This window comes from Hemitrygon akajei, chromosome 14 (genome assembly GCF_048418815.1).
Source record: "Hemitrygon akajei chromosome 14, sHemAka1.3, whole genome shotgun sequence".
NCBI classification, from domain to species: Eukaryota; Metazoa; Chordata; class Chondrichthyes; order Myliobatiformes; family Dasyatidae; genus Hemitrygon; species Hemitrygon akajei.
In genome coordinates this window covers 79,873,789-79,885,812 of record NC_133137.1, presented here as the reverse complement: position 1 = coordinate 79,885,812, position 12,024 = coordinate 79,873,789, and the positions used below count along the sequence as shown (strand labels likewise).

The window sequence follows — 12,024 nt, the reverse complement described above, 5'->3', positions numbered from 1 at the left end:
AGTCAATTGGTTTTTGATTAGTCAAAGCATCAAATGTTACGAGAGAAGGCAGGAGAATGGGGTTGAGAGGGATAATAAATCAGCCATGATGGAATGATAGAACAGACTTGATGGGCTGAATGGTCTAATCCTGCTCCTATATCTTATGGTCTTGCCTATTTCCTAGGGTCAAGATATCTAACTTTTAAAGTACGCCGTCTAGTGTAAGTGGGGATCAGTTGAGAGGAAGTGTGCGGAGTGCTGGGTGTCAGGAATGCACTGCCAGAGGTGGTAGTGATATACACTACTGAGCACCATGTTATCATAGCAGTTAGCGCAATGCTATTGCAGCTCGGAATTCAGAGTTCAATTCTGGCGCCGTCCGTAAGGAGTTTGTCCATTCTCCGCATGACCGCGTGGGATTCCACAGGACGCTCCGGTTTCCTCCCGTAATCCAAAGACGTACCAGTTGGAAGGCTAATTGTTCATCATAAATTGTCCTGTGATAGGCTAGGATTAGATTGGTGGGACGCTGGGTGGTGTGGCTCAAAGGGCCTGTTCCACGCTGTACCTCAAAATAGAAAGTTTAAAAAAACAATAGAATTGTTTGAGGCATTTAAATTGGCAAATGAATAATGGAGGGATATCAATTTTGTAAGGGAAGAGGGATTACTTTAATTAGACATTTAATCACTCGTTTAATTAGTCTGCCATAACTTAATGGGCAAAATGGCCTGTTCTTATGCTGTACAGTTCTGTGTAACCGTTCTACCCAACTCAGAACTTAGAACACCACAGCTCAGAGGTATGAGACTCTGGCAGGAAGGTGGTGCTGTGGTTAAAGATCAACTGTAATCTTACTGAATAGTGGCACAGGTAGGAGGGGCCGAATGGCCTGCCATTACTTCTATTCCTTGTGTTCATTTGGAATAATAAGAGCATAGAACAGTACAGCATAGTACAGGGCCTTTGGCCTATGATGTTGTGCTGATCTTTTAACCTACTTCAAAATCAATCCCTCCTACATAGCCCTCCATTTTTCAATCATCTGTTGCCTATCTCAGTTTCTTAAATGCCCCTAATGTATCTGTTTCTGTCTGCTATATCCCTGGCAGGGAGTTCCACACACCCACCACTCTCTTTTTTTTTAAAAAGAAAAAAATTAATTAATTGAAAATAATAAATAAAAATCTACCTCTAACATACCCCCTCATATTTTCCTCCAGTCACCCTAAAGTTATAACCCTGGTATTAGTCATTTCCACTCTGGGAAAGGTCTCTGGCTGTCCACATGATCTATGCCTCTTAGCAGCTGTAAGTAACTAAATTTTCTTTTTTTTTTGTAAAGTTACTAAATTTTCATTACCACATGGATTAAAATTGCAAGTCTTCTGCATTCTGCTGATGATTAACTTGAAATGATCCTTTTATAAATCCAACTGCAAAAGGATAGTTCTTGAGTTTAAGGTGAGAAGTTAGGTTAACTTCTGAGTGCAGACCATTTAAAACAGTAACATTTAAATTTTAAAGTGCAGCACAATCTAGTCCTGTAGTTCCCAACCTGGTGTCCACGGACCCTCAGTTAATGGTAGGGCTCCATGACATAAAAAAGGTTGGGAACCCCGATCTATTCATTGTTTGAATAGATGGACTGAATAATTTTAAAAGTGCATTTTTACAAACCATAAACTATGTTTATAATGTGTGCTGTATTTTGTCATCAAAATAATTGATAAATTGCTCTAATGTAAACTGTTGATTAGACAGTCATGTATTTAAGTGCAGTTCTAAATTTTAATGTTACTATCGTAAATGGAGAAAGTTTCATGCCTGTGACTCACTTTCGTGAACTTCAGTTCTGAATGATATTTGCTTTTATTGTTTGCAGAGTTTTTTTTTCCTGCACATTGGGTGTCTGACAATCTTTAGTGGCTTCTATTGGGTTTCTTTGTTTTATGGCTCCCTGTAAGGAGACAAATCTCAAGTTTGTATATAATATGCATACTTAGATTAAACATGTACTTTGAAATTTGAAGAAGGCATGAATAGAATGCAGGAGACCTGAAATTTTAATCCATGTGGCTATGAAAACATAATTATTTATAGTTGCTAAGAAGCATAGATCGAGTGGACAGCCAGAGATCTTTTCCCAAGGCGGAAATGACTAATACCAGAGACATAATTGTAAGGTGACTGGAAAAAAAAGTATGAGGGGGAATGTTAGTTCTATCTCTGTCTCTCTTTCTCTCACACACAAACACACCCACCCACACCAAATTTCCTGATATCACTGCAGTTAACTTATTTTCTCAGACCAGCAGTGTAAAATTACTACCATTAAACATTCTTCACTCCCTTTGATGGTAATCGTAATTAGAAACTGCGTCATAGTAAGGTATTGCAAAGGTCAGTGCTGTCTTTGGACAGCGTGGAGTTTGAAGAATAGGCAAGTCAGTCCCATTTCCTTCTCATTCCCCACTGGCTAACTAACTCACATACTGACCTGTTTGTAATTTAATTGCCTGCCAGCTGACACTCAAGTGCGTCACCCACCCCCAGTTCTTCTTGGACTGAGGCTCCTTGGCCCAGACAGTCCACCTCCTTCCCTAGGGCTTTACTAAAACAGATGTTTTGTTTTAACCACAGACTGGTAGCTTTAGGATCATGCTCAATGCTGCCAGATTCATTTTGAATGTAGAACAGTAAATACCCTTCAGCCCACAATGTTGTCTTGACTCTTTAACCTACTCGAAGATCAATGTAAACCTCATCTTGTACACCTCTATCAAATCACCTCTCATCCTCTTTTTCTCCAAAGAGAAAAGCCCTAGCTTGCTCAACCTTTCCTCACATGTACGCTGTCTAGTCCAGGCAGCATCCCGGTAAATCTCCTTAGCCCCCCCACCCCCCCAAAGCTTCCGCATCCTTCCTATAATGATGCAACCAGACCGGAACACAATAGTCCTAAGTGTGGTCAAACCAGGGTTTTATAGAGCTGCAGTCTTCACCAAGATAATGTGATTAACTAAACTTAAATCCTGCAGCTGTTGTGAACTTGCATTTTGAGATGCAGATACCAATACAATAACCACCCGGCTACCTTATTCATTGTATTAGAGGACCACATGGAACTGAATTAGATCATTCAGCTCATTGAATCTGCACCACCATTCCATCATAGATGATTTATTTTCCCTCTCAACCCCATTCTCCCGCCTCAGACCATAAGACTGTAAATGTAGGAGCAGAATCGGGCCATTCAGCCCATCGAGTCAGCTCTGCTATTTCATGAGCAAACACGAGGAAATCTGCAGATGCTGGAAATTCAAACAACACACACAAAACGCTGGTAGAACACAGCAGGCCAGGCAGCATCTATAAGGAGAAGCACTGTCTCGACGAAGGGTCTCGGCCCGAAGCATTGACAGTGCTTCTCCCTATAGATGCTGCCAGGCCTGCTGTGTTCCACCAGCATTTTGTGTGTGTTGTTCTGCTATTTCATCATGGCTGATCCCAGATCCCATTCAACCCCACGTACCTGCCCTCTCACTGTATCCCTTGATGCCCTGACCAATTGTGAATCTATCAAATTCTGTTTTGAATATACCCACAGACTTGGCCTCCACTACAGTCTGTGGCAGAGCATTCCACAGATTTGTCACTCTTTGGCTAAAAAAAATTCCTCCTTCCTTCCGTTCTAAAAGGTCACCCCTCAATTTGGAGGCTGGATACCCCCACCAGAGAAAATATCCTCTCCTTATCCACCTTGGTAGGTTTCAATGAGATCCCCATGCATTCTTTTAAATTCTAGTAAGTACAGGTCCAAAACTGCCAATAGCTCTACATATATTAACCCTTTCATTCCTGGAATCATCCTCGTGAACCTCCTCTGGACTCTCTCCAATGACAACAAACCCTTTCTGAGACAAGGAGGCCAAAACTGTTGCCAATACTCCAAGTGCGGCCTGACTACTGTCTTGTAAAGCCTCAGCGTTATCTCCTATTCGATACCATATAACCATATAACAATTACAGCACAGAAACAGGCCACCTCGGCCTTTCTAGTCCGTGCCAAATGCTTACTCTCACCTAGTCCCACTGACCCGCACTCAGCCCATAACCCTCCATTCCTTTCCTGTCCATATACCTGTCCAATTTTACTTTAAATGACAATATCGAACCTGCCTCTACCACTTCTACTGGAAGCTCGTTCCACACAGCTACCACTCTCTGAGTAAAGAAATTCCCCCTCGTGTTACCCTTAAACTTTTGCCCCCAACTCTCATGTCCTCTTGTTTGAAATTCCCCTACTCTCAATGGAAAAAGCCTATCCACGTCAACTCTATCTATCCCCCTCATAATTTTAAATACTTCTATCAAGTCCTCCCTCAACCTTCTATGTCCAAAGAATAAAGACCTAACTTGTTCAACCTTTCTCTGTAACTTAGGTGCTGAAGCCCAGGTAACATTCTGGTAAATCTGCTCTGTACTCTCTCTATTTTGTTGGCATCATTCTGGAGGAACGTCGTCTCATTTTTTAACTGCATTGCATTTGTGGTTTCTAAATGACAATAATCTGAATCTGAATCTTTCCTATAATTTGGTGACCAGAACTGTACACAATACTCCAAATTTGGCCTTACCAATGCGTTGTACAATTTTAACATTACATCCCAACTCCTATACTCAATGCTCTGATTTTTAAAGGCCAGCATACCAAAAGCTTTCTTCACCACCCTATCCACATGAGATTCCACCTTCAGGGAACAATGCACCATTATTTCTAAATCACTCTGTTCTACTGCATTCTTTAATGCCCTACCATTTACCATGTATGTCCTATTTTGATTATTCCTACCAAAATGTAGCATCTCACACTTATCAGCATTAAACTCCATCTGCCATCTTTCAGCCCACTCTTCTAACTGGCCTAAATCTCTCTGCAAGCTTTGAAAACCTACTTCATTATCTACAACGCCACCTATCTTAGAATCATCTGCATACTTACTAATCCAATTTACCACCCCATCATCCAGATCATTAATGTATATGACAAACAACATCGGACCCAGTACAGATCCCTGAGGCACACCACTAATCACCAGCCTCCAACCTGACAAACAGTTATCCACCACTACTCTCTGGTATCTCCCATCCAGCCGCTGTTGAATCCTTTTACTACTTTAATATTAACACCTAAAGGTTGAACCTTCCTAACTAACCTTCCGTGCGGAACCTTGTCAAAGGCCTTACTGAAGTCCATATAGACAACATCCATTGCTTTACCCTCATCAAATTTCCTAGTAACTTCTTCAAAAAATTCAATAAGATTTGTCAAGCAGGACCTTCCACGCACAAATCCATGTTGACTGTTCCTAATCAGACCCTGTTTATCCAGATAATTATATATACCATCTCTAAGAATACTTTCCATCAATTTACCCACCACTGACGTCAGACTAACAGGCCTATAATTGCTAGGTTTACTCTTAGAACCTTTTTTAAGCAATGGAACAACATGAGCCATACGCCAATCCTCCGGTACCATCCCCATTTCTAATGACATTTGAAATATTTCTGACAGAGTCCCTGCTATTTGGACACTAACTTCCCTCAAGGTCCTAGGAAATATCTTGTCAGGACCTGGAGATTTACCCACTTTTATATTCCTTAAAAGCGCCAGTACTTCCTCCTCTTTAATCGTCATAGTTTCCATAACTTCCCTACTTGTTTCCCTTACCTTACACAATTCAATATCCTTCTCCTTAGTGAATACTGAAGAAAAGAAATTGTTCAAAATCTCCCCCATCTCTTTTGGCTCCACACATAGCTGTCCACTCTGATTCTCTAAGGGATCAATTTTATCCCTGGCTATCCTTTTGCTATTAATATAACTGTAGAAACCCTTTGGATTTATTTTCACCTTACTTGCCAAAGCAACCTCGTATCTTTTAGCTTTTCTAATTTCTTTCTTAATTTCCCCTTGAAATAAATACCAACATTGCATTTGCCCTTTTTTTAACCAGAGTCAACCTGTGAATTAACCTTCTAGGAGTCTTGCACAAGGACTCCCAAGTCGCATTGCACCTCCTGATGTTTGAATTTTCTCCCCATTTATATAATAGTCCGCACTATTGTTCCTTTTACCAAAATGCATTATCATACATTTCCCAACGCTTTATTCCATCTGCCACTTTTTTGCCCATTCTTGCAATTTGTCTAAGTCCTGCTGCAATTTCATTGCTTCCGTAGCACTACTCCACCCATCTTCATATCATCTGCAAACTTTGCCACAAAGCCATCAATTCCACTATTTAAATAATTGACAAACAATGTGAAAAGTAGTGGTCCCAATACTGACCCCTGTGGAACACCACTAGTCACTGGCAGCCAACCAGAAAATGCCCCCTTTATTCCCATTCGCTGCCTTCTGCCTGTTAGCCATTCCTCTATCCTTGCCAGTATCTTTCCTGTAACACCATAAGATTTTATCTTGTTAAGCAGCCTCATGTGAGGCACCTTATCAAATGCTTTCTGAAAATCCAAGCAAATGACATTAATTTCCTCTCCTTTGTCCAGACTGCTTGTTACCTCCCTGAAGAACTGTAACAGGCATGTCAGGCAAGATTTCCCTTTACAGAAACCATGCTGACTTTTGATTTATTTTATCATTAATCTCCAAGTACCCTGAAACCTTGTCCTTAGTAATGGACTCCTACACTTTCCCAACTACTGAAATTAGGCTAACTATCCTCTAATTTCCTCTCTTTTGTCTTCCTCCCCTCTTAAAGAGTGGAGTGACATTTGCAACTTTCCAGTCCTCTGGGATCATGCCAGAATCAAGCAATTCTTGAAAGATCATGACCAATGCATCTGTTATCTCTTCAGCAACCTCCTTCAGGACTCTGGGATGACTCCATCTGGTCCAGGTGACTTATCCACCTTAAGACCTTTGAGTTTGCCTAGCACTATTTCCTTTGTAATAGCAATGGCACTCACTCCTGCTCCCTGCCACTCACAGACCTCTGGCACACTGCTAATGTCTTCTTTAACAAAGACTGAAGTGAAGTACTTAAGTTCATCTGTCAGTCCTTCACCTGTAAATCTATTGGGGTAATCTACTGTATATCAGTGAGACCCGATGTAGATGAGGAGACTACTTCACCGAGCACCTACACTCCGTCCACCAGAGAAAGTGGGATCTCCCAGTGGCCACCCGTTTTGGTTCCACTTCCCATTCTCATTTCAATATGTCTATCCACGGCCTCCTCTACTGCTACAATAAGGCCACACTCAGGTTGAAGGAACAACACCTTGTATTCTGTCAGGGTAGCCTCCAACCTGATGGCATGAACATCGATTTCTCGAACTTCCAGGAATGGCAATGACCCTGTTTCACCATTCCCCCTCTGAACTCATCTCCTTGCCTGCCCATCGCCTCCCTCTGGTGCTCCTCCCCCTTTTCTTTCTTCCACAGCCTTTTGTCCTCTCCTATCAGACTCCCCCATCTCCAGCCCTGTATCTCTTTCACCAATCAAATTCCCAGCTCTTTACTTCACCCTTCCCCCTCCCGGTTTCACCCATCACCTTGTGTTTCTCCCACCCCTCACCCCTTCCCCACCTCCTACCTTTTAACTCTACTCCTCATCCTGTTTTTCCTTCAGTACTGATGAAGGGTCTCAGACCAAAACGTCAGCTGTACTTTTTATCATAGGTGCTGTCTGACCTGCTGAGTTCCTGCAGCATTGTGTGTGTTGCTTGGATTTCCAGTATCAGCAGATTTTCTCTTGTTTCTAAGTTCATCTGCCATTTCTTTGTCCCCCATTACTACCTCACCTACATCATTTTCCAGTGGTCCAATATCAAGTCTCACCTTCCTTTTATTTATATAACTGAAAAAACTTACACTATCTTGCTTTATATTATTGGCTACTTTGCTCTCATATTTCATCTTTTCCCTTCTTATAGCTTTTTCTAATTGCCTTTTGTTGGATTTTAAAAGCTTCCCAATCATCCAACTTCCCACTCACTTTTGCTACCTTAGAAGCCCTTTCCTTGGCTTTTATGCAGTCCTTAACTTCCCTTGTCAGCCACAGTTGCCTAGCCCTGCCTTTTGAGAACTACAACTTCTGTAGGACATAACTATCCTGCGCCTTGTGAACTACTCCCAGAAACTTCAGCCATCTGTTTTGCCATCCTCCTCGCCAGTATTCCCCTCTAATCCACCTGGGCAAACCCCTCTCTCATGCCTCTAAAGCCCTTCTCCCCATAACTTTGGGCACCCTGATTAATCAAGAATCTATCAACCTCCACATTAAATATACCCGATAACCTGGCCTCGATACCTGTCTGTGACCATGAATTCCACAGATTCATCACCCTCTGGCCAAAGAAATTCCTCTTCATCTCTGTTCTAAATGGATGGCCTTCTGTTCTGAGGCTGTCTAGACTCTCCCACGATAGGAAACATCCTTTCCACATCCATTCTATCTAGGCCTTTCAATATTCAATAGGATTTCAATGAAATTCCCCCCCTCAACCCCCACCATTCTTCTAAATTCCAGCAAGTACAGGCCCAGAGCCATCAAACACTCCTCATGTGTTAACCGTCTCATTCCCGGGATAATTCTTGCGAACCTCCCTCTGGACCCTCTCTAACAACGGCACATCCTTTCTTAATAATGGGGCCCAAAACTGGTCACAATACTCAAATGGTGTCTGACTGTCTTCTAAAGCCTCAGCAGAATTTACATTAAAGTAAGATCTTTCTTGGGTCTAACTTGGATGGGGCATTGTGGTCAGCATGGACCATTTGGGCCAAATGGCCTCCTTCTGTGAATATAAAGCTGTTTCTCTTTCAGACGCAGACTACAAGGACCTCTTCGATGACTGCCATCCAATTCCATCAAAGCGAGTATCGTGCGCTCCACAACTCTCGCCACCCACTGGGGAAACCCCTGAACACAATGGAGACGTGCTCACAGATGGTGCCAGTGAGCAGACCATCTGCCAAAATCCCGAGTTCTTCGACTGTGAGGAGTCAAACGACGAAGATGAAGATGACGAGATTGAGGAGGTCCGCGCTAAGGATGACGCAAGCTTGACGCAGTGTCAACAGTCTGCCGATCCCACGGAGCGGTGGGAGAAGGGAACAGCAGCCTGTGAGACAGACACACCTCCTTGGGGCTTGTTTTTCAAGCAGGAGCCAGCTTCGGTATCCGAAACGGACGAGGGTTCAGAAAACGTTGGGGAACAAGAGGCCAGTCCACACTCTCCCAAGCTCTTCAGCGATTCCGAAGATGGAGATTCCACCTTCTTTCCCTCGCAGACTTCGTCCCAGTCAACCCACATTTCAGAGCAAGGCAGTCAGGGCAGCTTGTTCGGAAAAGAGCCTGTTCACGCCCCAGACAACGGAGTGGACTCTCTGAAGTTCCCCAACAGCAATGACAAAGCAACACTAAATTTAATGAGACTAGGGAAAGTTAGCACTGGAGAACGACCGCAGAACTATGAACCTCCAAGTTGTCCATCGAGCATTCAGTGCAGTTCCCACCCAGTGCTCAATGTCAGCATTAAGGATACACCGTCAGGGCTTTCGAATACAAATACTGCCTCTTGCCTCCCAGAAGGACGAGAACAAAGCGTGACTTCTGGTTTTAAATCTGATGACTCTCAGACATCCTCAGAGTTTGAGATACCGTCCACCCCGGACTGTGAGTTACCTCCGGCCGAGGAACTGAATGTCATTTACTGTAAATTAGCTGCGGGAGAGGCCGTGAAAACCGAAAAACACAAACACGCGAGTGGCTGCAAATTGTAGTGCAGGTCTGCCGCTGGTGGGGATGAGAACACTGGAGCTAAGGTGAAGTGGACAACCCAGAACTTCAATCAAATGGCTCTCGTTTCTCTGCACTAATGCATAATTTGTGTTACTTTTGGGAAAATAGGACCTTCAACATCTATGCTGTAGGAATGCAGGAGTAGACTGCTTGGCCTCTTGTGCTTGCTATCCAATTTCATAAGATAATCTTCCATGTATGTCCTTCTGTAAGATCTTACCTCCACCTCCCCTCCAGCACCAATCCCTTATCACTCGTCACAATTTACATCATCCACTTAATTTACCAACCTGCATGCCTTTGGGATGTGGGAAGAAACAGGAGCAACTGGGGAAAACCCGCTTGGTCACAGAGAGCGTGCAAACTCCACATGGATAGTGCCTGAGCTCAGGATTGAACCCAGACCCCTGGTGTTACGAGCCAGTGACTCTACCCTCTGCGCCACTGGGACCTTCTGTTCTAGCTTGTTTTATCTTTCTGAATATGCCCTCCTCACCATTAACACATGCAATTGTGCGCACACACCTGTGCATACAGTGTCACATGCATTTACAATTGCATGTATACTGTTGTGTAATTTCACATGCACACACACCATACAGCCTGTCACTCGTGAATGTATTCAAGTGTCCCCATATTGTCTGTCTCTCTCACACATACACTGCAGTCTCTCGCTCACGTGGTATAGAGTCGTAGAAAAGTACAGCACAGACACAGGCCCTTCAGCCCATCTAGTCCATTAAAACTGCCTACCCCCATCGACCTGCACTGGGACCATAGCCCTCCATAACACTACCATCCACGTACCTGTCCAAGCTTCTCTTACACATTGAAATCGAGCTCACGTGTACCACTTGCGCTGACAGCTCATTCACACTTAAGACCCTCTGAGTGAAGACTTTTTCAGCTTTCACCCTTAACCCATAACTTCTAGTTGTAGTCCCACCCAACTTCAGTGGGAAAAAGCCAGCTTAAATTTACCCAATATTTACCCCTCATAGATTTGTACACCTCTATCAAATCTCCTCTCAATCTTCTACATTTCAAGGAATAAAGTCCTAAACTATTCAATCATTCCTTTTCACTCAGGTCCTCCAGACCAGGCAACATCCTTGTAAATTTTCTGTATACTCTTTCAACCGTGTTTACATCCTTTCTGTAGGTCAGTAACCAAAACTGCGCATAATATTCCAAATTAGACCTCACCAATGTCTTGTACAACTTCAACATAACATTGCAACTCCTGTACTCAGTGCTTTGAAATATGAAGACTAATGTGCCAAGAAGCTTTCTTTACAACCCTATCTACCTGTGATACCACTTTCAATGAATTATGTACCTGTATAACCAGGTCTGACTTGAAGGGGGTGCAATCAACTATTTTGTGTTTAATAATTGTAATACATTTTAGACCAATTTGTAGAAATTTGTTTTCACTTTGACACGAGTCTTTTTTATTGATCAGTGTCAAAAAAGTAAAATTAAATCTACTGTGATTCAATGTTGCAGAATTGAATTGACTTTATTACTTACATCCTTCATATGTATGGAGTAAAAATCTTTACATTGCGTCTCTGTTCAAATGTGCAATTATAATAATTTATAATATGTACAATAGGGTAGTCAATATTATATAGAAATACAGTTGTGTCAGCATGAATTAATCAGTCTGATGGCCTGGTGGAAGAAGCTGTCCCGGAGCCTGTTGGTCCTGGCTTTTATGCTGCGGTACCGTTTCCCGGATGGTAACAGCTGGAACAGTTTGTGCTTGGGGTGACTCGGGTTTCCAGTCACACCTGTCTTTGTAGATGTCCTGAATAGCGGGAAGTTCACATCTACAGATGCGCTGGGCTGTCCGCACCACTCTCTACAGAGTCCTGTGATTGAGGGAAGTACAGTTCCCATACGGGGCAGTGATGCAGCCAGTCAGGATGCTCTCAATTTTGCCCCTATAGAAAGTTCTTAGAATTTGGGGGGGGGGGGGGGTGCAAACCAAACTTCCTCAACCGTCTGAGGTGGAAGAGGCGCTGTTGTGCCTTTTTCACCACACAGCCGATATGTACAGACCATGTGAGATCCTCAGAGATGTTTATGCCAAGGAACTTAAAGCCGTTCACCCTCTCAACCCCAGATCCATTGACATCAATAGGGGTTAGCCCGTCTCCATTCCTCCTGTAGTCTACAACCAGCTTCTTTGTTTTTGTGA

At 43.1% G+C, this 12,024-nt stretch overlaps 1 protein-coding gene across 7 annotated transcripts in view; it reads left to right on the top strand.

Moving 5' to 3' along the window:
- The window catches only part of dclre1c (DNA cross-link repair 1C, PSO2 homolog (S. cerevisiae)), a 102,013-nt gene extending 90,624 nt beyond the window's left edge, over positions 1-11,389 (top strand). For all 7 annotated transcript variants that reach the window (XM_073066441.1, XM_073066445.1, XM_073066440.1 and 4 more), the window contains one exon: positions 8,841-11,389. In XM_073066441.1, coding sequence (XP_072922542.1) covers positions 8,841-9,799 — 959 coding nt within the window. In that variant the 3' untranslated portion in view covers positions 9,800-11,389. The remainder of the gene's footprint in view (positions 1-8,840) is intronic.
- Positions 11,390-12,024: the final 635 nt, after the last annotated feature.